The 27,650-nt window shown below is 34.6% G+C and overlaps 1 protein-coding gene across 5 annotated transcripts in view; it reads left to right on the top strand.

Moving 5' to 3' along the window:
* Positions 1-27,650, top strand: part of MKLN1 (muskelin 1) — a 332,925-nt gene that overhangs the window by 196,118 nt on the left and 109,157 nt on the right. For all 5 annotated transcript variants that reach the window (XM_037165834.2, XM_053657127.1, XM_037165833.2 and 2 more), the window contains 3 exons: positions 12,717-12,786; positions 21,797-21,939; positions 23,134-23,222. In XM_037165834.2, the coding sequence (XP_037021729.2) occupies positions 12,717-12,786; positions 21,797-21,939; positions 23,134-23,222 (302 nt within the window). The remainder of the gene's footprint in view (positions 1-12,716; positions 12,787-21,796; positions 21,940-23,133; positions 23,223-27,650) is intronic.

The following is a 27,650-nucleotide window of genomic DNA, read 5'->3' as shown; positions in this document are numbered from 1 at the left end:
ATTTCTTTATTTAGACTTTCTATGTCTGCTGGTTTCAGTTGCTCCAGTTTATTCCCCAAAGAGTTAACTGATTTCATCTAAGTTTTAAAATTTATCTCTGTGCCCTGGCTAGTGTGGCTCATTGTATTGAGTGCTGGCCTGTGAACCTAAAGGCCACTGGTTTGATCCCCAGTCAGGGCATATGCCAGGGTTGTGGGCCACGCCAGGCCCCCATTTGGGGGTGTGGGAGAGGCAGCCTGTCAATATATCTGATGTTTCTCTTCCTCTCTCTCTCCCTCCCTTGCTCTCTAAAAATAAATAAATAAAATAAAATCTTAAAGTCTATCTCCATAGACTTGTGCTGAGTAGCCATGTGATTGGTCTTTAGCGGGGTTTGTTTTGATATTTTTATTTTGCTGCCTGTTCTTTTTTCACTTTAAGTTTGTTATATGTGTAACTTTTAGTTCATGTTGATGTAGTTACTAAATTTTATGAATTTATACTATATTCTAGAGAGCTGCAGTATTTGATATCAACTAAATTCATGTAGCATTTTAAGGTGGATTCAAAATTAAATATTCAGTTCCTCAGTCTAATCAGCCAGATTTTATATACACTTATAGCCACATGTGTCTATTGTCTAGTATTAGACTGTGCAAATACAGAATATTTTCATCATTGCAGAAGTACAACATTGTTATTGATATTATTTTGTAGAAATTTACACTTTGCTTTGTATTTTTTTCTTTGATCCAAGAATTTATATAGGTTTTTTTTAACTATTTCGACTTTTGGTATTTTTAAATTTCATTAGTATAGCAGACAAAAATGTATGTGTATTGTAGACTATAGTGGTTTATTTAAACTACTCTTATTTATTTATTTTGATTTATAAGATATAATTTTGTTTTACATTACTCTGCATTTACATAGGGCATAACATTTTCACAAGGCTTTTTGGGACTACAGTAAATGGTTAGCAACACACAGTAGTGGTCCAACTCTGAAGAACACTCACTAGTCACAAATCTTCATGGAAAAGTACAAAAGTCTTAGAGTTGGACTTTTGTACTTCAACTTATTTCCCCATTCTACTGCATTAAGAAATGACATGAACTTTAAATTTGTCAAAACCAATGCTTATATTCTGGCAGCAACATGCCACATAATAAAGTGAATACCAGAACTACAAAGGCAGGCGGTATAAGTGAATTTTTATTAGGAAGGGAAGTTGTAAGCTGAAACAGCAGCAAATGAAGAGTAAAGAAGGCAACCCCCTGTTGCCACAGATACATAAGCCCCCCACCATATATGACACAGGAGGCATTTCAGTTTGGCATTTCAGGAGGCCAACCCAGAAATACCAAATGCTTTTTCATTCAATTTAATGCTTCTGGTTTCCTACCCAAAAGGAATACATCAACATGGAGAAGCTGCTTACTGAAAGGAAAGCCCCAAAGAGGAGCAAGGGAGGGAAGATAGAAATAAGAAGTTATATAAAATATTCTTTAAATTCTAATTAACTACCTTTTCATATCTTCACAGTAATACAGAACATAGTCACTTGCAGAACTGGTTCAGATTACTTAAATACCAGATACATTTTTAGTCCTCTGTGTGTTTAGAACTTACTTATGTTTATGTGAAATGAAGCTATTAATACTTTTCTATAGCAGTAGCTGCACACCATGAAGGCCAAGACAAACACAAATCAAGAGATGGAGTTTTCTCTCAAAGTTGCAGTGTGAAAAGACTATAAACAGTTGATTCCATACACCTGAGTGGGTTTCTTTGCTCTAGGACATCCAGATGGAATAAGGAGTGAAGATGTGTACAAAGGTTTCTGGAGGGAAGAAGAATGACACACCCCGTATATAGTTAGTTTTCTGCCCTTTCTGCTGCATTTCATTCTTCTGCAGCACTGCCTAATATCCATAATGTGAGGTTGTCCCTAAGCAGCTGCATGATGAGGGTGCTGTCTTTGTATGAGTCTTCATTCAGTAGATGGAGTTCTGCAGTGGCCTCATCAAAAGCAGTTTTAGCCAGTGTGCGGGTAAGCTCTGGGTAATTCAGGAACTCAGTGTAGAATACAGAAAAGTTAAGAGCCAGCTTCAGACAAATAGGGTGAGTGGGCTGCATCTTCTTCTTGCTTATATATATATCAAAAGCCTCTTGGTAAGTTCATTGGGAATTATATATCATTTGTTTTCGATCATCAGCTCCTGCAACTTCAGCAAGGTACTGGAAGTAATCTCCCTTTATTTTCAGATAGAAGACCTTACTTCTGGATACATTGCGTTGGCTATGAAATACAAATACCATATGATCTCACCTTTAACTAGAACCTAATCAACAAAAGAAAAAAGCAAGCAAAATATAACCAGAGACATTGAAATTAAGAACAATCTGACAGTAACCAGAGGGGAGAAAGGAGGGGATAATGAGGGGAAGGGGGAAGAGTTTTCAGGAACAACTATAGAGGACACATGGACAAAACCAAAGGTGGGTGGTTGCAAGGGAGGGAGGTGGATTTGGCTGGGGTGGGGGGGGTAGTGGAGGGTAAACACAGACAACTATAATTGAACAACAATAAAATAATACAAAATAAAATAAAAAATTCCAGGACTGTGGTGCAGATGGACCACAGGTCAAACTCTTCTTTCTCCTGATAGTCTTTAATCAGCTTCAACTTCTTGTTCGAAATGTCAGTTTTTCTACTTGTTGCTCAAGATGACCCATCAGGTGGACCATGGGCTGAAACCACTTTCTTGTAGGCCACCAAAAGCAGGTTGCCCTCCTCATTGGACAGCTCGGTGCCAACAAGGTCTTCGTGCAGGTGGCCACGTCGTAATGCTGGGCCTGCTCAGCCAAGCTTTACCTTCAGGATCAGCTACGTCTTCTCCATGGGGACAGGGAGGGCAGTGAGGGCAGTGAGGGCAGTCACCAAATGATGAAAGGAGACATGCAGAGCTCAGGCTTCCTGCAGGAGCTGTCCCTAAGGAGAGCTGCTTCAAGGCTGGCTGTTGCCTGTGGCCAGCCTCTCACCCCTCTCGAGTAGGGTCAATCCCAGGGAGGGCTGGGGACCTAAACTGCTGTTGTTGTTTTTTTAACCAATTAAAAATATTTTTATTTCATTTATTTGTTTAGAGAGAGGGGAAGGGAAGGAGAAAGGGAGAGAAATATCAAATGTGTGATGGTCTCTCATGCATTCCCAACTGGGGACCAGTCCCACAACTCAGGCATGCACCCTGACTGGGAATCGAACCAGCAACCCTTTGGTACACAGGCCTGCACTCAATCCACTGAGCTACACCAGCCAGGGCCCTTATTCTTGTTTATGGCTTTGAATTTCATTGTCTGAAATCAACATTTCAGTCCTACATTATTATTTGCATTTGCTTGGTCTGTCCTTGTAAATCCCTTTAAAATTTTTAACTACTGAAATCACTTTAATTTATGTCTCATATCCATCATAGAATTGGATTTTTGCCTTATTAATCTAAAATTTTTAAAAAATTGTGTTAAGCTAATTTTGTTTATTGATGTTATTGATCTCAGTTCTGCCCTAGTGTTTTGTGGCATATTTTACATATGCACATGCTCATGAAATCTTTTGCTACACATCTTTCTTCTTATTAAAATAAATTTCTTCTGGCATTTAGGATGGAGTGTGTGTTACTTTGGGGTTTTTTTTTTTGTTCTTGCTTCCTTTCAATCCAGTCTCTTTAATGTTAACACTCTTAAGTCTCCCTGAGGAAACAAGCTAGGAATATCTGCATTACGTCTTCCCTCCCTCTCCAGCATGTGACGTAGGTGATGATCTTTACCTTCCAGGAGTTAATATTTATGAGGCAGTTAAGAAGTCTGTTCCAGCACGTTTCAACCTTTTTCACCTCGTGGCACAGATAAACTAATTACTTAAATTCTGTGGCACACCAAAAAATGTTTTTGCTGATCTGACAAAAAAATAGCTGTAATTTTGATTCATTCACACTAGACAGCTATTGTTGTGTTGGTTGTTGTCATTTTATTTGACAGTCTAAGGGAAAAGAGGTAGTGCATTTGACTAAATAGTCAGGTATTATGTGTTTTAAAAATTCTTGTGGCATACTAGTTGAAAGTTGCTGGTGTGTTCTAACATCCACTTATTCTATTTTTCCAATTTTTTATGTATTTTCTCACATTGTTGCTGAATATGTTTACATGCCATTATGTCATTTTTATGCTATGGTTTTAATTCTGTAGTTAAATGTCTTTAGTTCATATGACCAGATTTTATCCTGAATATTTTCAACTCACTCCTTGGATATGTATAGTTCATAGTTTCTCAGGGACTCAGAAAACTTTTATTTGTTGTTAACTATCTATACTTTTAAGTTTGATGCACAGTTTGATTATATATAAAGTTATAAAGTCCTAGACTCACATTTTATTTTATGCTTGGGTATCTTAAAATCTTTTGTTTTGTTGTATTTAAGGTATAAAATATAGCTGTTGTGAAGTTTCTTGACTTTATGATCTTTTTTCTTTTATGTGACTTGGTCTTTTTATTTAGAGGCTTAAATAACTTTTTGAAAAGTCTTTAAAGTTTACATTCAGAATATTCTGGTTTGAATTTCCCCAATATACTGTGTGTCCTTGTATTGTGTAGGTTCTGGTCTGTAGGAAGATTTGCTTGCAGCATAATTTGAAATACCTGTCTGATTCCACTTATATATTTATTGGGTCACCTAATTACTGCTACTTTGTTTTGTTGTTTCTGGTACATTATTTACACTCATTTTCTAATCTGGTTTTTCTTTTGAGGGCTTTTTTTAGGGGCAGATGGAAAGCCTATTTATTTTACTTTATTTTTTTCTAATTTAGACTTTTTTCCCCTGAAAGCTATTCTTCCTCATTTAGTGAGTCTTAATAGCTTTTCCTGTTGTCTAGTCATAATATTTCTAAGCTGTTGTAATTTTTATTCATTGCTTATTGCTTAGAAATGCTTATTTTTTAATTTCAGCTATTAATTTCTTTTAGGTCATTTTGAAATAATAATCTTCATCCTTTTTCATGGCCATAATTTTCTCACTTATCTTTATTATCTGTTAGAATGTTGCTTGTTTCACATTTAATACTTTTCCTATATTATCTTAGTGTGGGCTTTCATTTTAGTTTCTAGTGTTTAAACAAGTTCAGTTTTCCAGTAGTTTTAGAAGGGAGAATGTAGTCAGGCAGCAGGGATGGGTGAGCCACTGCAGTTCTTCAGCTTTGTGTCTCAAGGTCCCTCTCTCTCTCTCTCTCTCTTTTATGAGTATTTTAAAAATTGGGACTATCTTGAGCCTTTTAAAGGCTTTTTGCCTTTATGTGTATGTTTTCCAGGTATTTTGCTTTGTGAAGAGGCACCTTTAATATATTTTGCTGTTGTACTTTTTGAGGTCTGTGTTGCTTGGGCCTTTGCCCACGAAGTCTATGAGTCTTATTTCTCCTGGAGGTTGTCATTCGTTATGCTTTGCTTAATTTGTTTTCTGTTCCCTGCAGTTTCTCTTCAGGGTGGGTCTCTGTCTCTAAACTTTACAATATATTTGTTGGACAGTTCTTGAAATCTTGTTAGAGTCTAGAATCAGCACTTACAAAAATGTTCTCAGGCATTGTTAGAGATTTCCTGCCTTCTTTGAATTTACCTTCTTTTGGGGTCTGTGAGGACATTATCTGACTTTACCCAGTTCTCAGATTTTCTTGGTCAAATTATTTTCTATTGCCTAGATTTGAAACTTGTTGTTTCCTTTGTGAAGAATAAACTTTTTATTTTTACTTGAGTGGCTCCTTCTAATTAGTGTAGTTAGCAATTTTTTCAGAGTGGTGTTTTTTTTTTGTTTTTTTTTTTTTTTGACCACCGAGGTAAAGAACTATCCTATTTTAGCCCCTGTTTCTATTATAGTACCTACCTGTCTATAATGATGTTGTTTACAACTCTGTTTTCTATGGCTTCTCATTTGAATGTTAGCATCACAAATGGGAATCATTTCTATCTCATGTACCACTGTGTTCCTGGAGTCTAGCATGTTTGGCATGTAGAACTTGGTGAATATTTGTTGAATAAATGCATTTTCAGTTTATGATAGTTAGGGCTCCTTTCCTGTTATAATAGGCTCCTGTGTGAAAATTGAAACATATTTTGAAGTGAGTCTTAAATCTCTACAGTATGTACAAATATAAGTGGTTTTTGGTGTAGCTGTAATTATATTCTTTAACTCTACAGACAGGAAGGTTCAGAGTTGACTTGAATATTTTGCATTGTGAATTACAGATTTCTAGTGTATGCTTTTTTGTGCGTCTCCTGTTTTATACTATGTACATTTATTATTTATTAAAAACATTATAATCCTATCGGCCACAGGTACCCATTCTTATACTGTCTTGGTGTTACCCCAGTGGAGTGTTCACACATAATGAGCTCTGTTATAATCAGTGGAATAGATAGCATGTTGTTATTGACTGATGTGTAGAAAGAGGACTGGTTATACAAAATAACTTGAATGAAGGATGTGAAGGCTTATGATGGAATTATGGAATGTTAAAGTGGCCTCATGAATGGTGTTTCAGAGTTGTGCAGTGAAACTGCCCTACCCTGATAAGAGCTAGAAGAAACTTGAGACCAAGGAATTCAGCCTTTTCCTTGACACTACAGGTAAAGGAATTAAAGCCCTGTGAGATTATGTGATGTGTTTAAGGTTATCCAGCTAATTAGTGACCAAGCCCCATGGTTTTAGGAGTCTAGTTGAAGTTGATTTCTTCTAGATCCATTTGTTATCACATTTAACAAAAGGACACAGGTTTTAGTAGGATGTTTGTAACTACAAAAAGGAAAATATTCCAGAGTTGAATCCTACTCTTTAAAAAAAAAACCTCTTAGTGTTTGAGCATATTCAAGCAAGAAAAGATTTTGAATTTGCTGACTTGAACCCAAAATGTCCAATAAATTGTTTTGTCATAATGAATTTTAATAGTTCGTTTATGACATTTAACTGGTAGTAGATATATAGGTATAGTACATTTCAAACTATGCCAAGTAGAAGCATATAAATTGGAAAAAGTAACACTGTATTCTACATTTCAGTTGACCATGTGATTTACTATAAATTTTTAAGTACTACTAGAAGAATTTACTCAAAGCCTTGCCTTGTAGTCTAAAAGACATCAAGATGGTTCATTTTTATGACCTTCAGTTTTTATGCTGCATTGGTAGTAATGAAAATGTAAATTAACCCTGGTGGAAATAGGAAACCAATTTGGTCCTCAACCCATCTCCCTTATCAATTATTCTTGGCCAGTTCTTAGTTATTGTTTGCATTTTAAATATATAAATATGTTTAAAATTATATTTTAAGATTTTATTTTTAATTATAGAGAAGGGGGAGGAAGAGAGAAAGAAAGGGAGAGAAACATCAATGTGAGAAAGAAACATTGATTGGTTTGCCTCTAACATGTCTGGATCGGTGACTGAACCTGCAACCCAGCCATGGATCCTGCCTGGGAATTGAACCAGCAACGTTTTGCTCTGCAGGACAATGCCCAACCAACTAAGCCACACCTGTTAGAGCTTAAATATATTTTAAAATGGCAAATACTTAACCTTCGTCTTTATTATTGAATCCTATAATTTCTAAACTGAATTGTGTCTTCTATAACTTTTCGTTGCTTGTCATTTGGTTATTTTTTTTAGACAGTAGAAAAATGTTAAAATTAGTTGTGGAGGACTTAAAAGAATGCTGTGGTCTTGTTCTTTTGGTTGGCAAAACAGCCTTCTGATAACTGGAACTAACAAGCCATCAATTCTGTTCTCTCTTGTTCCCTGGAGTCTCTCTATTTTGTCTCCTATGTTCTTTTTTTAAGTGATTAGCATTAGGGGTTTATTTTCATGTAAATTGCACATTTCTTTCTCTTTTTTTTAAATTATATGTTTTTCCATTGCCATTTATCCTCTCCCTACCCTCTTCCCCCTTCATCCACCCCTTCCCCTTGCTACATTCCTCTCATTTTCTTGTATTTTTCTTATATTTCTTGTTCTTACTTTATATATCTTTTCTCTGTTTCATTGGTTTTATTTATGTATACTTTTTATTGTCTTATAATTCTATTTTCCTACTGCCCTTATTACAGGTCACTGGTCAGCCCAATTAGCTGACATGGGGATAGTTGTAAGGGAAAGTCACAGATACAGGATACATCATCGCTATGGATAACTCCATAGCAGAGCGTGGGGATTGGGTATTTCTCACTTTAGACATAGGGATAGTTAGTTAACTGGTATTGTTAATGTCTCTTTCTTAGTCCTTAGAATGAGAAAAAGGAAAAGCTACACCAGTAACGATGGTGCATAATAGTTTCTCATATGTCTTGCAGGAGAATGCTTTATTTTTGTTTTTGTTTAAAACTCACAAATTATATTACTGTCATGGCTTGAACTCTATTATTATATAATTATTTTTTCATACAGTTAATACTTTATGTTTTAAATCCCCCCTAATTTTACAAAGTTTGCATCTACCTTATATATCTTTTACATTTCATGAGTCACTTTGTTATGATTTATATATATATATATATATATATATATATATATAGCAATGTTTCTCTACTATTCACCCAATCTGAAGGATATCCTATTATGTTATTTTAGTCCATTTATTATTCTTTTTAAAGATTTTTATTTATTAATTTTTAGAGAGAGAGGAAGGGAGAGAGAAAGAGGGAGAGAAACATTAATGTGTGGTTGCCTTTGTGTGCTCCCAACTGAGGACCTGGCCAGCAGTTCAGTCATGTGCCCTGACTGGGAATCAAACTGGTGACCTTTTGGTTTGCAGGCCAACACTCAATCCATTGAGCCACCCCAGCCAGGCCTTTTTTAGGCTATTTATATGTATGGCTATAAGAGATGCTTGGTGCTAATGTTGTCATTTTATTTTAAATGTTCCTTTTTTTTTAATGTTTCCTACTTAAAAATTTTTTTATTTCCTGCTTTTTGCTCTATGTTGTTGATTTCTGTCTCAAATAATATAGAAGGTATATAGTATGCTTCTGTTTTAATTTTGCTTAATTCTAAATTTAAGTAGCACTTTTAAATTTAGTACTTCCTTGTTATCGATTATTCTCAGGAACACATTATTCTCAGGAACAGTGAAATGTGAAGCTTACTCACATGTCATCTGATCTCCTGTGCCCAGTTTTATTATACTTGGTTGATTTTTCATGGTCCCACAGTTATAATATATAAGGTTCTCTGTCATACTTTAAAATATTCAAGTCAGTAATTTTTGTAAATCTTAATTTTTTTAGCTTTAGTTTTTGACCATGCTACAACCTTTTTATACAGAATTCTTGTCTTTATGCTGTGTTTCGTAATTCATTCTTTAGAAAACACACTTTTTTCTCTGATTATGAAAGTAATATGTTAATTTTAGAAAATTTGAAAAGTACATAAGCCCTGATGTTATAGTGGATTGAGACTGTGGCATTTTCTCTCCTTCCCTTCCCCTCTAAAGATAAATAAATAAAATCTTAAAAAAAAAAAAAGTACATAAAAGCACAAAGAAGGCAGAAGTCACTCTCTTCTCACAATTGAAAGCTACTTTAGTATATGTTCTTTGTCTTTTCTCCCCATGCATGAATGTTATTATTACATGTAATACTTGATTCGTCATATATGCACTGTAAACTACTTAATTATGTAGTGAACATCTTCCAACTGCACTAAAGTCAGGCTGTAGAATATATCATGGTATACTCCAAGTAACATAGGTATATCATAATTTAATGAATTCCTTATTGTTAGACAACTAGGTTGTTTACAATTTGCTCTTATAAATTGTGCTGTGAAGAATGTGGTTGATATACGTCTCCTGGATATTTTTTTTAAGGTTAAGTTCCAAGAAGTAGAATAATTCTCAGCCTGTACAGTGTGGTAATTAAGAGTGTTGACTTTGGAATCAGGTTATCTTGAGTTCAGATTTTTGCTGCTTAGGTGTGTGTATTTAGACAAGTTATTAATAATTTATTTCTTGGGTTTCTTAATCTGAATATTGCAGATAATAGTTTATATATAAAAACCACTTAGAACAGTGTCTGGAGGGTAATAAAAGCTCAGAAATGTTACATGCTCCCATTGTCATGGTTGTCATTTTTATTTAAAGAATATGCACATTTGAAATGTTTTTGATATGTATTATATTCAAAATTCTCTCCTGAAAAGTTGTATCAGTTTGCTTTCCTACCAGCAAAATATGAAGGTACCATTTACTGGCTCTAGCCAATAGCTGTGCTTATAATTAAAAGATGGGTTTTGTTTGTTTGTTTGTTTGTTTGTTTTTGAGGATGTGAGTTCAATATTATAGGGATAATCTATGTCTTTAATTTCCAATTTTTGGTTATTATTGATTCTAAATGTTTGAGTTTTGCTTATTTCCATGTTGTGTATTTATGTTTAAGTGCTCTTTAAATAAATATTCAAATTTTAATGAACTTTTTGTGTTTTATGTTGCCTTTATTTTTCTAGTTGTTCATTTGCCTTTTAATTTTGTTGTCATTTTTTGTATTTTTACCATTGTGAGATGTATATGTAAAAGTAATTCTTTTCCATATAGTTCTGCCTTTAAAAAATTTATTCACTCATGTAATTTGATATTTATTAAGTACCTTCTCTGTGCTGGTACAGATATAAATATTTAAGTATATTTGTCATTTGAGAATAATTTTACATTTACAGTAGGTCCTGAAGTAACATCGTTTCCTTACAACATCAATGAGATGACCGGGGCACTTAACTTGTTTATATCAGTTAACTTACAGTGAACTTGGTTTTATTATACATTGTTTCACGTAAAGTCACAGAACTTACTGATGGTGGTAAGGGTGGACTTACCTGTACAGAAAAGTAGCAAGGGTGGTACTGAGTTCCCATATGCCCCTTACCTAGTTTGTCCTTTTGCTGACATCTTATATACTTGTATATATTGCCATGGTACATTTGTCACAACTAAGATACCAACATTACATAAACTTCACATTTTATCTGGATTTCACTAGTTTTCCCACTTATGCCCACTTTCTGATTCAGGATCCCAGTCAAGGTAACATCGACTCTTGGACAACACACTGGTTGGGGCACTGGCCACGTGTAGTCAAAAATCTGCATGTAACTTTTGATGCTCCCCCCAAACGTACCAGTAACATACTATTTTGTATGTTCTTTGTGTTATGTACTATATTCTTACAATAGAGTAAGTTAGAGAAAAAATGTTATTACGAAAGTCATGAGGAAGAGAAAAATGCAGTCATAGTACTACACTTACTCACTGAAAAACGTCCATATCTAAGTGGACCTGAGCAGTTCAAACTCATGTTGTTCAAGGTTCAGCTACTTTTAGTTGTCATGTTTCCTTATTCTCCTCTGGTCTGTGACAGTTTTTTAGTCTTTCCTTGCTTTTCATTATAATGAGAGGTTTTAGGACTACTGGTCTTGTGTTTTGTGGAATGATCTTCAATTTGCATTTATTGTTTTTCTGATTGTTAGACTGGCGTTATTTATATCAGTGTGGACTCATTGATATTTATTTTATACTTGGGTTATAATCCAGTATTACTCTATTTTGGTATTTATATTATTTCAGCTTTGACCATTCTTTCATTCTTTCATGTTGGTTTCTTTGTCCCTTTGACAAGCCCCAACTTTTATTTTATAGTATTTTATTTTAATATTACATGATGTTCTGGTATTAATCTTCTGAAAACCCTGCTCTGACCCTAGAATTGGCCACTTGCCCAACAATCCCTATTTACTTAGTTGGACTATGGTATGTAGAAATCAAGATCTGTTAATGGGTGTACTCATTGCTACTGAGGTATCACTCCTTCTAGTTCCTTCCTCTTAGTGAGCAGAGGTAGGAATGCTCTGTGTGTATATGCACACATATCTGTAATTACTTAAATCTGTTTATATTATGCTAAACATGAGTTCACAGTGATATCTTTGACTCTAATCCAGTAATGCTGGTTCATTCAAATCTCCTACCTCTTGCTTTTCTGTAACTTGTAACTCCAAAATGAGAAGGTTGGCTCTCACCGTCTACCATCCATTTACTTATTTGTCCAACCTGAGTACACGCGTAAATTCTTTCAGAATAACCCATATTCCTGTGAAAGACAGCTTTACCAAATAAAGTACAGTTATCCATTTGTCTTTAGTCTTCAATTTCCAGTGAAAGCCCCATCTTCCAAAGTTATGTATGTTTCTTTTTTTACCTACAGTTCTGCTTTTGATGATGAGCTTAAACGACTTTCATGATCCAAAGATTGATTACATGTTATAATGTGTAGTGCAACAATTTATGTAATATGTATTAACACAATATAATTGTATCTAATATAACGTGTATATATGGTATTTTATTTATTATTAGGTATTTTATTGCTTTTTTTTCCTTAATCTGTAATTCATTTTGTCACTTAGTGTGAAGGAGAACTATATTTTTCTAGGTTTTCTCAATTGTTTGAAATGCTTCCTTTATCATATTTTAAAATCTTACACATAATACATATTTTCTGGTTTTTACTCTTCCATTTTTTCTTCTCGTTCATGTTCCAGATATTATATAACTTGATAGTAATTTTAGTATCTGGTAGATTATGCCTCTTTGCCTATTTATGTTCACTTACTCTTTTAATTAATTGCTATAATTTTATTTCCTTTATTTCAGGAACATTTTAGTGGATAAACCAAATGACCAATCTTCAAGGTGGTCTTCAGAGAGCAACTATCCTCCCCAGGTAAGGTTATGTGAAGCACCAGATATCATTTAGAAGTTTAAATCAAAAATTTAAATAGGTACTTAAACTTTTAAATCATTTGAATGGTCATTTAAATCAAAGTTTAAATAGGTACTTAATTGATAATTATGGAATTTACTAATAGTTTATTCAGTGTTTGTGATGTGTAATTTTATTTCCTCTTTTTTTAAATTGGAAGCATTTTTATTTCATAGGCAAATGTCGTATAGGATTTGATGAAACTTACTTTTTTACTTCTGTCTACTGGAACACTTAAAATCTAATTTATATTTTTTCTGGATTACTAGTAATGCAAAAGTAAGTTTGGTGATCCCTTTTGAGGAAAATATTGACTAAAAAGAACTGGTTAAGGATGTCCGCCAAGATGGAGGTGTAGGTGGGAACACTTTGTGTCCTAGCACAACCAAATCTAAAAACGACAGAGTTTTAACAATAATTAACGCAACCAAACCACACAGAAAATCAAATATGGAGTCCGAAAATAACGAACCGCTAAACCGGTGAGAGGGGCAAAGCCAGCAGTGGAGCGGGTTGGGCAAAAAAGATCCCCTGACCCAGGCGGTGCACAGGGAGCCGAGGGCGTGGATCCCAGGTGCGGGCTAGCTACGGGCGGAACCCAGGGAAGAGGCGCGGTTGGCTCTCAGCAGTTGGTTGCACATTTGCATGAAGATAAACCAGCGAAGAGGCAAGTGTTGAGACAGATTGCGCAGGCCCTGGCGGCCAGTGCAGGGCGGCTGGCTCACACATTTGCGCTCGGATAAGCAGGCGGGGGCCAGCGGTGAAGCCGACTGGGCAATGGAGAGGATCACCATTGCTCCCTCTCTGACCCCGCCCCCACACACAGCATCACAAACCAGCCACCTGGGTGGCCCCGCCCTGGTGAACACTTCAGGTGCCTCTCCTCATAAGTAACAGGTGCAGACAGATCAAAACATGGCTCAAGAACTACTGAGAGCCCCAGAGCCGATAAATCTAAGTGATGAAGAAATAGCCAAACTTTCAGATGCACAGTTCAAAACACCTGGTGATCAGGATGCTCACAGAACTTGATGATTTTAGTCACAAATTAGAGGAACATATGAAGGCTAAACTAATTGAAATGAATGGTAATGCACAGGAAACCAATAGTAATGAAAAGGAAACTGGGACTCAAATCAAGGGAGCAGACCAGAAGGAAGGAAAAAATGACCAAACAGAAAATATGAAGAAACAAGAATTCAAAAAAATGAGGAGAGGCTAAGGAACCTCCAGGACATCTTTAAACACTCCAACATCCGAATTATAGGGGTACCAGAAGAGGAAGAGGAACAGCCACGGTTGGAAACCTTATTTGAACAAATAATAAAAGAGAACTTCCCCATCTGGCAAAGGAAATAGACTTCCAGGAAATCCAGGAAGCTCAGAGAGTCCCAAAGAAGTTGGACCCAAGAAGGAATACACCAAGGCACATCATTATTACATTAGCCATGATTAAAATGAAGGAGAGAATCCTAGAAGCAGCAATAGATAAAGGGACAGTCACCTACAAAGGAGTTTCCATCAGACTGTCAGCAGATTTCTCAAAAGAGACCTTGCAGGCAAGAAGGGGCTGGAAAGAGGTATTCCAAGTCATGAAAACCAAAGACCTACAACCAGGATTGCTCTATCCAGCAAAGCTTTCATTTAGAATGGAAGGACAGATAAAGTGCTTCTCAGATAAGATCAAATTCAAGGAGTTCATCATCACCAAGCCCTTATATGAAATGTTAAAGGGACTTACCTAAGAAAAAGAAGATTAAAAAGATGAACAGTGAAAGGACAGCAAACTCACAGTTATTAACAACCACACCTAAAACAAAAGCAAACTAAAAGGACAGCTAGATCAGGAGTGGAAACATAGAAATGAAGATCTCAAGGAGGGTTAGCAACAGGGGAGTGGGGGGAGGAGGAGAAGGGGGGAGAAGGTACAGAAAATAAGTAGCATAGACAGTAGTTAGAAAATAGGGGGGAAGGGTAAGAATAGTAGGGGAAATATAGAATCTAAAGAACTTGAGACACGTGGTCATGAACTAAAGAGGGGGGAATGGTGGGGGAGGGGTGTGCAGGGTGGAGGGGAACGGAGGGGGGAATAGAACAAATGTAATGGCATAATCGATAAAATTTTAAAAAGTTGAAAATATTTTTTTAAATGGTTAAGAGGCTCTTACTGTTCCGAACAGTAACTGGTTGGAGCACTGATCTGAGCAGAGGTTGTGACTTCTCTGAAACTCAGGTCATTTGTTCATTCAATATATGCTTAAGGAAATGTTAGTAAGTTTAACTTTGACTCAGTGACTACCTTTTAAGAAAAATGAACTTAATATAGTTTTTTATTTTATGAGCGCAGTATATTTAGATGACATCAGGACCATGAGCTAAATTTTATTTTTTGCATACCTTTATCACCAAATGTTTGTGTTTCATTGTAAAATATATGTCCAAAGAACATGTACAGCTTATATATACAATGTAAAGAATGATAGAACAAATACCTATTTACTCATCAACCAACTTTAGAAATGGAATTCGACTACAACTTTTTGAAGCCTCCTGTGATCCCTGTCTAATATCTGTCCTCTAACCCCATTTTAGTAATTATTCTCATATTTTGTTAAGCATTTTGTTAGTTATATATATATGTGTGTGTGTGTGTATATATATATGTTTATAGATATCCTATGATTTGAGCTTTGTATGGCTTTTACTTTACATAAAAATAAAATAAATCACCCATTAATCTTTTGTGACTTGCTTTTTTTACTTTCATTATATTTATTAATGTTTTTGAGTATGATTGGAGCTTGTCAGTTTTTACCCCTGTTAGTATTCCAGTATGAGTATGCCAAAATGCATTTATTCATTTTGTACTTGATAGGCTTTTGATTGTTTTTTAACAACAGTTTTTTGCTATTATAAACAGGGTTTTATGAACATTCTTGTATGTTGTTTCCTGGTGCACATGTAGAAGAGTTTCTTCAGGTTGTATACCTTGGAGTAGAATTTCTGGATCATAGGGTGTGCGTACATTCGACTTTTTTCAGGCAATGCAAAACTGGTTTTACAAAATGGCTATATAATTTAACTCACTGGAAGTGTACGAAAGTTCCTGTGCATTGTATTCTCCCCATTTTTCTACGGCCGATTTTTAGATTTTACCAGCCTCTTGGATGTTTCACTGTAACTCACAAGAGTTATGCTCCTGTGAGCCTCTGGTCATAGCATTTTCATCAGCCAATCAATATATAACTTTATGTATATTCCTGTTTAAGGCACTTTATGTATATTATGTATTTGTTCATTAGCATTGAAGTCATAGCCAACAGCACTTAATTACTCATGCCTGAACAAAGCTTATCTAACATTTTCTCTGTAAGGCTCATCACAGTCTTCATATATTTAGAAACAGTAGACAGCACTTCAGCAGTATACTCAGGGACTAATTTAGACAGCGAAATCACTAACAGAAAGTACAAAATATAAAATATATGCCACTAAATAAATGGAAAAAAAGGACTTATTTAATATTATGAGAGCTAAAACAAGGTGTAACATCCCTTGTTTGACCTCAATTGGGAGATATGCATTAGGAGACTCAAATTTTTTGCTGTTCTGTGTGTGTCTGGGAATAACTGTGAAAGTGCTGTGTATATGGATTTTGGTGATAAAAAATAAATTTTAGTGTGTAGGCCAATTCACAAATACAGAATCCATAAATAAAGAGTGACTGTACTGTAACTAACAATCTTGCATAACTTGAACAGGTTTGAGAATTAGAGAAAAGAAGACTCTGAAAAATCAGATTTATCATGATGAAATTTTAGGTCTTGAAGGCCTTTTCTACAGTCTATTAATACATTGGATACAGTGTTATTCTATATGTTTAATTAATGATTTAGGTGTCAACAACTGGAAGCAACTTTGTGCATGTGGGCATAGCTGTAAAAGATAGGCACATTAACAGCAAGCTGACAACTAACCAAATGTCATGAGGTAGAAGACAAAAACCTAAGTGAAAAATAAAAGCACAAAAATGTAGCATTTAGGGGGTTGTTAGTATAAGGATAAGTAATATTCTATATTTTATTAGCCTCCAGGATAGTGTTATCTAGTAAACTTTCTGCAGTGATCTAAAGTATGTATTATGTTATTAGAATGAACTGTTCAATTCTCATAGTGCTTTACTTTTGTCAGTAAGAAATTTTAATTATGTTTAATATATGCAGCTTAAGCAGATAAGAAAGCTAATAGTATGAGTTATCTAGACAGTTGTGGAAATGAAACTCAATCCCTCTTAGCTACTCCTTTTTTTCCGTAGAACAAGGAGAGGGCTAGAATATATAGCACGATATGAGAACAACGTCACCACAGAGTGAATAAACCCTAAATACCTCTCTCTATAGCTCACGTTGGGGTGTGAGTGGAGTAGGTAGAAATAAAAATATTTTTCTTTTAATGTATGTGTATTATTTTTTTCAAATGACAAAACTAAAACATTTTATCAGGACATAAATGCATAAGTTGTTTGAATCTAATTACTTAACTATATTGAACTGTTAGTATTTCTTTTGGCCTTGAAAGTTCTCTCCCTCTCTCTATGTCTATAAGTAAAAAAAATCTTTAAAAAAAATGGGCAAAGGACCTCAATAGGCACTCCTCCAAAGAAGACATACATTTGGGGCCAGTAGACAAAATGCTCTGTGTCACTAATCGTCAGAGAGCTCCAAATTAAAACCACAATGAGATACCACTTTTTACCTGCCAGAATGTCTATCATCAATAAGTGCTGGCAAAGATGTGCGGATAAGAAAACCCTTGTGCACTGTTGGTGGGAATGCAGACTGATGTGGCCACTCTGGAAACACACTATAGAGTTTTCTCAAAAAATTAAAAATGTAACTGCCTTTTGACCTAGCAATTCCACTTCTGGGAATATATCCAAAGAAACCGGAAACACCAATTTAAAAGAACATATGCACCCCTATGTTCATTGCAGTGTCATTTGCAATAGCCAAAATCTGGAAACAGCCCAAGCACCCATTAGTAGATGAGTGGTTAAGACAGCTATGCTACATTTACGCAAAGGAAAACTACTGGCCTTTGTGTAAAAAGAAGGAAATGTTACCTTTTACGACAGCGTGGGTGGACTTGAAGAGAATTATGCTAAGTGAAATAAGCCGGTCAGAGAAAAGACAAAAACCTATTATCTCACTTATATGTGGAATCTAATGAACAAAATAAACTGACAAGCAAAATAGAAAATAGAGGCATGTGTACATGGAACAGACTTGACAGCTGTCAGAAGGGAGGGTGGTAGGGGAACTGAATGAAAGAAAGAAGGTGAAGGGATTAGCCAAAAAACATATCTATAATACATAAACTCAGACAATAGTGTGGTTATCACCACACTATTTCGCAGAGTGAAAGGGGTTGGGGTCTAGGTGGAAGTGGGCAAAGTGGGGGGAAATGAGGGGGGAAAGAGACTTTGCTTGGGGCGATGGGTGCACAGTGCAGTGTGCAGATGATGTTTTATTAAGTTGTGTACTTGAAACCTGTATGCCTTTGCAAACCAAGGCCCCCTAATAAATTCAATTAAAAAAGAAAAAAAAGATCAAAACAAATGAACAGAGCAAACCAAACCAAAATAAACTCATCAAAACAGAGAACAAACTCATAGTTGTTAGAAGGGAGAAGATTGGAGAGATTAGCAAAAAAGCGAAGAGGAATATAGTCAGTAATAGGTTGATAACTTTGCACAGTGACACAGAATTACTAGACTTGGTGAGGTTTTTATATTGTTAAATATATAAATGTTGAATCCTTTTGTTGTGCACCTGAAACTAATAAAATATTATATGCAAACTATAGATTAATAATAAAAAATTTTAAGAGCTACTTGAAGTGTAAACAGCATGTAAACCTAAACAGTTTTTATTGTATAGTAGTTAAAGCTTTGTCTTTGAAGTCATTGAATCAGGGATGCTTTTAGCTTTGAATAACTGAAGGTCCTATTTCAGGGGGTTAAACAAATAGCTACCCTACCCTTTCCCACTCATACACACAGAAAAGAACTAGATTTTAGGCAGCTGGTGGTAAAAGTTGAGTGGTTCACAGATGACTATCTCTGAGAGTCTCTTGATCTTTCTCTTTATTGTTGCATAGTGGTTATTGTACCTGTAATTTCAAATGACACAGAGGTAGCATTTGTTTCAGAAAGCAAAACAGCCTACAGAAAACTTTTGCTTAACATCTCAGTGACCAGAATTTTGTCATGTATTTACCCTTGGCTGGAAGGTAGCTAGTAAGAATTGGGTTGAGAAGGTTGCATCAGCCACCTAACAGGGTAAACCAGAGTTAGATTGACTGATTTGTAATCTCAGGTCTGTCATTTATTAGCTGTTTAACTATAATCAACTACTTACTTAGTCTTTCCAAGCCAGAATTTTTTCATCTGTGAAGTGAGGATGAAGAGGATAATTATTGTTGTTAGTATACGACTCCTGTTCCTCCTACTAAAATGGGATAACACATTTAAAAATCTGAGTGATATGACAGACGAGAATTACTGCTCATATTAACTGTGATCATATAATCATCATCTTTCATGTCACCATCAGCTTCATTCTTTTATTTTATCGAGGTGAAGTTCACATGACATAAAATTAATCACTTTTAAGTGTACAATTCAATGGCATTTAGTATATTCGCATTGTTGTGCAACTATCACTTCTTCCTAATTCCAAAATATTTTCATCACCCCATAAGGAAACCTGGTATTAGTTAAGCGCTCTCCTTTTCCTCATAACCCAGCTTGCTTTCTCTCTTAGTAGACTTACCTGTTCTGAATATATTTTTAAAATATTTTATTTATTTATATTTTTAGAGAGGGGAAGGGGGAAGAAAGGGAGAGAAACATCAAAATGTGTGGTTGCTTCTTACATACCCTCTACTGGGGACCTGGCCTGTAACCCAGGCATGTGCCTTAACTGGAATTCAAACTGAAGACCCTTTGATTCACAGGCTGGCACTCAATCCACTGAGTCACACCAGCCAGGGCCTGTTCTAAATATTTTATGTAAATGAATCACACAGTATATGACCTTTGTGTCTGACTTGTTTCACTTAGCATGTTTTTGAAGCATAACCACATTGTAGCACTTATCAGTACTCTTTCTTTTCATGGCTAAATAGAAATACTACTTTTTTGTTCACCTCATCAGTTGATGGGCATTTGGGTTGTTTGCACCTTTTGGCTATTGTGAATAGTGTTGCTCTGAGCATTCATGTACAAGTGTGTGTTTAAATACTCTTCACTTTTTATATTACCTAGGTGTAGAACTCGTTGGCCATGTAGTAATTTTATATTTAACTTTTTGAGGAACTGCCAAACTATGTTGTACATTGCTGGCATCATTTTACATTGCCATCAGCAATGTATGAATTCCAGTTTCTTTGCATCTTCACCAATGCTTAGTATTTTGTGTTTTTATATTATTATAGCCATTATATTGGGTGTGAAGTTTTGTTGCATTATGGTTTTGATTTATATTTCCCTGATAAGTAGTGATGAACATTTTTTCATGTGCCCATTTGGCATTTGTTTATCTTTGGTGAAAACAGCTATTGTAGTCCTTTGCCCATTTTTAAATTTGGTCGTTTGTCTTTTTGTTGTTCAGCTATAAGAATTCTTTATATAGTCTATCTAGATATTAAACCTTTAACAGATATATTATTTGCAAATATTTTTTTCTATTCTGTATGTTGTCTTTTCCCTTTCTTAGTAGTGTCCTTTAATATTCAAAACTACTTTTTATGAAGTCCAGTTAATTTTTTATTTTGTTGCTTGTACTTTTGGTGTTGTATCTAAGAATTCATTGTAAAATTTAAAGTCATGAAGGTTTACTCATATTTTCATCTAAGAGTTTTATGGTTATCATTCTTACATTTAGGTTTTTGATCTTAAGGATTAATTTTGGATTAAGTTGATTCATTTTGAGTTAATTTTTCTGTGTGGGATGAAGTAGGACCACCGATGTCTTCCTGATACCTTTATCACCTGTATTACACATTAGTATGGAGCATGAAGCCACTACAGCAAGCATCTGTGAATCATTTTCCTTACTAGCTTTTCCCCCAAGTATTCAGTCAGTGGTAGTTTCCTTCTTATTTTTTTATAATTGAAAACATTCTGCATAATGTAAAATGTGTGTCCTAATTAACTGGTAAAATGATCCCATTTTGATCCTGTATTTATTAGGAAAACATGAGCTATATTAGACATATTTATAGTAGGCCTGGGTGTTTTAATTTATAAAATTGGCATGGGTAATTCATAAATCTCTTGTTGGTTTCTAGAGGTAAAATTTTATCACTGATTTTGAACATTGAATTTGCTATTATAGTTGATGAGAATGTAATTGTTACTTTTGCATTCTAATCTTATTTTATTTGGTTATTTGTTGTCTGTTATCTTTTATTGAATGCCATTCCTTGATTATAAGTTATCTCACCAGTCCTTTTTTCCTCCTTCACCTGTAGTGTTCATGATCATGTATTTCCTGGGAAATACTGGTAGTGTTGTGGTAGTCTGTATAAATCTGTTGCATACTATTCTTTAGAATAAAAAAAAATCTTCTAGAGCAGGATGAACCGATTAGACCTTATATGTACTTTTGTTGTCTAAAATTTTAACTTCTAAACTTGTTTCTTTGCTTTATTTTTGTAGATTTTACTTATTTATTTTTAGAAAAAGGGAGGGAGAAAGAGATAGAGAAACATCAACGTGTGGTTGCTTCTTGCACGCCCCCTACTGGGACCTGGCCCACAATCCAGGCATGTGCCCTGACTGGGAATTGAACCAGTGACCCTTTGCTTCTCAGGCCAGCATTGAATCCACTGAGCCATACCACCAGGGCTAAACTTATCTCTTTGCTTTAAATAAAGGAGAGTATAATTTGTTCATTCCTTTTTTTAGTACTTGGTTCTGAAGCTTGAAAGGCCTGCTATAGTCCAGAATATAACATTTGGAAAGTATGAGAAAACTCACGTCTGTAATTTGAAGAAATTTAAAGTCTTTGGCGGAATGAATGAAGAAAACATGACAGAGCTATTATCCAGGTGAGATATAATTACAGGGTGGAAACAGTTGTCTTCTAAACAAGCTGCAGTCTTAGTTTAGTCCTTTTGTAGCTAAATCTTCATGGTTTGATTTTTTTACCCCAAGGAGAAAAGAGTATTTCCACTGTTCTATTTCTAGTGACTTATTTTAATGTTGTGGCTTGAGTTAGGTTTTTTTTTAAACCACTACATACTAGTTAATATTGTTACCAAACAAAAAAGAATAAAATGTTTTGTTTTATTTTTACTTGTGATCTTTTAGTCTTATTTTTGGACTTTAATGACTTCAGAAATACTTTCAGCTTTTAATAAAATATTTGCTATAAAAATAAACATTCTAAAACATTAAGATTGGTTGCTGTAACCCAGAGTAATAATATTCTGGGAGTTTACTATAAATTGGAGACTAAAAAGAGAAAAAGTATGTTAATACACCTAGCATAGTGCCTACCACTTGGAAAGAGCTCATTAAAATTGAATGTTAACAACATAGGTCACCAGGAATGGAAGGGTTAATTTACCTACTAGTTAATGAAAAATCAAATAGCCAGTGGAATGGACAAATAATGCTATGAGGTTTTAAATTTACGTTTGTGACATGGCATGTCCCTTTAGCAGAATACTCTATATAGGTAAATACTATATTTATACTGTATTTGATTTAAGTCATGAAAGTATTTCAGCACCTTAGGCAACCTGAAGATAAGCGACTCCCGTAAATACCTGTGTCAACTTTAGTTAAGTGGAGAGATGATGTGAGTTTATTTTTATTTAGGGTAAAGTATAGGCTGTTAAACCAATAGAGTAAGGTCATCTTTGAAAATTTGTTGAGCTGTATAAAAGGAACATTGGTAATTCGGTCAGAATTAAATAACTTAATTCTTTAACACTCTAATATTTGGTCTTAAGTTGTAAGATAGGAATGTGAATTTTTAAAAAAATGTTCTTACTGCTTGAATATTTTATATTCAGTTATACATTAAGAATATTAAGTCATCACACATTTCCATTTTTTTAATTGGAAGACAGTAATGCAGTTGATGTGAGTGTACAAGTTTTGACCTGTATTGTCATGTTCAGCTACTTCTTTGGTCATATATTTTTAGCATTGGTTTAATCTTAAAATCTGAGTAATCTGGGTTTTAGTGCATTTACTAAATTATGAAATCAGATTTGATTATCTTTTTTTCACAGCGGCTTAAAGAATGATTATAACAAAGAAACATTCACCTTGAAGCATAAAATTGATGAACAGATGTTTCCTTGTCGATTCATTAAAATAGGTAAGAATTGTAGTATTCTGAAATAGATATAAATTCTTTATACCCTCAGTCAGCAAAGTGCAACCCAGCTGAATCCTGCAGTCCCCCTGTTTTTCTCATTAAAATGTTATGGGAATACTGCCACACGGGTTGTTCTCATAATGTTAGTTCTGCTTTTGCACTACAAAAGTAAAGTTTAGTAGTTGCAAGAGACTGCATAGTCTGCAAAGCCCAAAATATTTTGACCTTTACAGAAAAAGTTTTCTGACTCCTGCTTTATAAATTTATAATTGATAATTCAGTGGAACTTCTTCCAAATATTTTCTCACTAATTTAAAGTTTATTAGAAGATTTTATGAGATATAGTTATTCGATTGCCTTGATCATTTTATTGGTTTGTCAGTTGTTCTAAAGCTATAACATGTGGGAATCAAATACTGATTAATTTCTTAAGGCAGTATATTATATTTTCCAGTCTGTTTTTATGTTTCATTGTTTTAATGAAATGTTGCTCAAACACTGAAACTAATTTCATGACCCTGAGTAATAAGTTGCAAGGTAATGTTTGAAAAATACTACCTAACAAAGAAGAAAAAGAAAAATACTACCGAAGGCATATATTTATTTACCAAGTGTTTCAGCTTGAGAAACTATTTGTAATGCCTCCTCAGAATCAGTATTTGTATGGTAATTTTGTTTTCCTTTAAGATTTATTATTTAGAAAGTAGGAAAGTTAAGGACTTGAATCTTTTAATTTCCATCTGTATCTCATACCTCTGGAAATATGTTAAAGTTGGGATTAAAGTGAATCAGATCCCTCAGAGAATAATAATAAAAGAGAGAATCCCGTGTTTTGATTGGGTAGAAAAATTCCTCTTTTGGAACAAGCAGTATACTTCATAGTAACTGTTTGCTATTTTATCAAGAGTTGGCCTGTTCTATTTCATTAAGTCAAATAGTTCTGTCAGGCACAAAGAATATCTGAAGTCTCAATAAAGATTACTTATAAAGGGAAAACTATTTTTAGGAGAGTTGGGCTGACTAGTATGTTAGGTTTCCTTTTTGTAACTATAGTTTCTGTTATTATATTAAATAGTAATCTGAGTCCTATTTTTCTGTGAGAATTTATGAACATGCAGTTGTATTGAATAAGTTCAGCTCTTGGTTGTTTCTTCTTTGGTACCAATGAATAATTCTTTTCTCAGCATGCAGGTCACCCATTCCTTACAGACTCTTGCATAGCTTTAACAATTCTATGATCTTGTATTTCAAATGTACAAGCAGTGAAAATGTGTTATGTTCATATAATACTTTTAGATTTTATAGTTTTAAAGTACTTACTCAACTTCTGTTTTGCTTAGTCATGCAAGATGAAGTGGTTTGTTTTTTTTTTAAGTATTTTCCTTGGTGCTTTTTGTACGTTTCCAATGATCATTAGTTTTTGTTTAGTTTTTGTTTTTGAAGGAAACCATCTACTACTGCTTCAGTAGTTCTTAATCCTTTTGTATTATTCATTAGAAGTATTAGCAAAAGTCTGTTTCACATAGTTGCATAGTTTCTTAAAATTTTATAAGACAACAGAGGTCTCTTGTGGAGCTGTTAGATATTCATCTGGTTAAAGAAAAGAACTTGGACCTTTTTCCAGCCTTTTTTTGTTACCTTTTTTAATGATAGGGTGTTATGATGTTACTTTGGTTGGTTTGTTTTGTGGTATTCAGGCAAAATGTTAATTGGAGCTTTCCAAATAATTGTAGACACTTATTAACTCAGTTGATATTTAGGATATTAATAGTTAGATAACTTCATATTTCTCACTTTTCTATTAAAAGATGTTAATGGTGGTTTATAGTATCTTTGCTTTCCAGCCTTTTCCCAACATTCTCTTGATAAGTATTTTTCTTATAATAATATAAGGAAAAGATGAAACTAAAAGCTGTATGTTAGGTTAGTTGTATTTTTAGTTTACTGCTATGTTTTTGTTTTAATCCTCAGCTGAGGATATGCTCAGTGATTTTAGAAGGAAGAATGGAGGAAGAGAGAGAGGGAGGAAAACATCAGTCCCTTGCCTTTCACACGCATCCCCACTAGTGACCAAACCCGCAACATAGACACCTGCAACCTAGGCACATGCCCTGACCAGGAATCAAACCTGTGACCTTTCGGTTTCCAGCTGATGCTCCAGCCAGCTGAACTACACCAGCCAGAGCTAGTGCTGTGTATTCTTTAATTGAGTGATGTGTAGCTCTCTTTTGGTGGTGAATTATTACAGACGTTTGTTTTTACCTAGTTGGTATAAATTGTTAGATTTATACTTAAGAGAAAAATGTGTTTGAGTACTTCGTATTTGTGTTCTACGGTAATGCGTTTGAAAGATTTTGCTTTATTTAAAAAGTTTATTCTTAAACAACAAAATTTCTGAATATAGTTAGCCTTCAGTTATTCATGGTAATGGGGGAGGACGGAAAGGAGCAAGACTAATTCAGTGGCAGATAATCTCTAGATCATGCACTGACAGTTAATTATGATAATTTTTCTAATGAACAAACTAAACTAATAAAGTGGAGGCAGACTCATGGATACAGAGAACAGATTGACAACTGTCAGAGAGGAGAGGTTGAGGGCTGGGTGAGAAGGGTGAAGGGATTAAGCAAAGAAAAAAAGAAAGCCTTGTGAACACAGACAATAGTATGGTTATTACCAGAGGGCAGGGGGATGGGGTAGGTAGAAGAAGGTAAAGGGGGATAAATGGTGGTTAAAGTAGACTTGACTTTGGGTAGTAAACATGCAGTACAGATGATGTGTTATAGAATTGCATACCTGAAACCTATATAATTTTATTAACCAATGTCGCCCCAATATATTCAACTAAAAATAATAAATGTGATCATTTTCATTGGTAAGGTATATAGATTATTCATTCAACTTGGCTTAAACCAAATTGTGTTTTTTTAAAAATATTTATTTATTTTTAGAGAGGAGAAGGGAGGAAGAAAGAAAGGGAGAGAAACGTCAACGTGTGGTTGCTTGTCTCTTGCCCCCTACTGGGGACCTGGCTCACAACCCAGCCATGTGCCCTGACTGAGAATCAAACCCGTGACCCTCTGGTTTGTAGGCCGGTGCTCAATCCACTGAGCCACATCAGCCAGGGTCAAATTTAAGTTTTTAAAAGTAATTTAAACTCATATATCTGAAAAAAATTATTTCATTTTGCATGTCTTTTTTGTGTATTTTTATACTTGTATTCATATAGCTCTTGTTTACATGACTTCTTAAATGTAGTATTTTGGGTACTGTAGAAAAAATATGCACAAATGTAATTTGAATCATGTCAGCAATTATTATTTAGAGCTTATGTTTTTATTGTTTTTGATAGTGTGTAAATACTTTCATAGGTAGTAAGTATGTCATTAGGTGGTATGTCATTAGGTGGTTGTGGTTGTGGTTGCTTTAGGGAGAAGCTTCAGCTTTAGCTGGATTTAGCCTGCAGTCTGGATTCTCAGGAGTGTTTAGAAGGCTAAGATGAGGATTGAACATTATACTGCCAGATAAAATCTTTCCTTTTTTTGATTGAAGATAATAGTGATGGATCAAAGATACAGCATTTGGTATATGATTGCATATGTGTGTATATTGTTTTAAAGTAATAATAATACTAGGTATCATTTATGAAGCATTTGCCAAACACTGTGTGAGATAGGCATTATTGCACTCATTTCACAGAGGAGGAAACTGAAGTTTAGAGGTTAAGTAGCTGGAGCAAAACCATACAGATAGTAAAATGTAGAGATGGGGTACAAACTTAAGTCTACTTACAGAGATTGAGTTGTCTCACTGTGTGATATATATATAAGTTTTGTTTCCTCAAGTAGATTGTGAAATCTTTTGGGATAGTAACCCTGTCTTCTGTTTCCTCAAATTTCAGAAATACCAAGTACATATCTTTTTGAGTTTATTTTGCAGGAATTTAGAGCAATTAATCAATGTCTTCATGAACTTGATGTAATGTTGCAACTTTATGTTCTCTAACCTGTAATATGTTCAGCATGTCTTCCAATTATGAATATAGACAATTCATAGTAGTGTTAACAATACTTGTGATTGTCACAGAAGTTACAAATATTTCCCATCACTTCATAGTGTGGCAAATATGGTAAATTTAAAATCAGGGTAATTATTAGACCTGCCTCTAGATCTTGTTATCTAATGTGTTAGTAAAAAAGCATATGTAGTTCTATATTGTAATTTTGTTTCTTTATAGTTTGTATAACTATACTTCAGTACAGTCGGTTTACTTTGTAATCCTGTGTATTTTCCTTTATGCTTTTAAATCTGAAGAGGGTTGAGTCACAGCGTTCACCAAACAGGTATAGGGAATTCATAGCACAAAAAAGGCAAAGAGCTCTGGCTAGAGTGAGGTCTTTGACAGGACTTAGTGTGGAAGTTGAGAGC

This window comes from Artibeus jamaicensis, unplaced genomic scaffold (assembly GCF_021234435.1).
Source record: "Artibeus jamaicensis isolate MK-2021 breed Jamaican fruit bat unplaced genomic scaffold, CSHL_Jam_final scaffold_3307, whole genome shotgun sequence".
Taxonomy (NCBI): domain Eukaryota; kingdom Metazoa; phylum Chordata; class Mammalia; order Chiroptera; family Phyllostomidae; genus Artibeus; species Artibeus jamaicensis.
The sequence above is the reverse complement of the archived record's forward strand: the minus strand, read 5'-3'. Positions and strand labels throughout refer to the sequence as shown.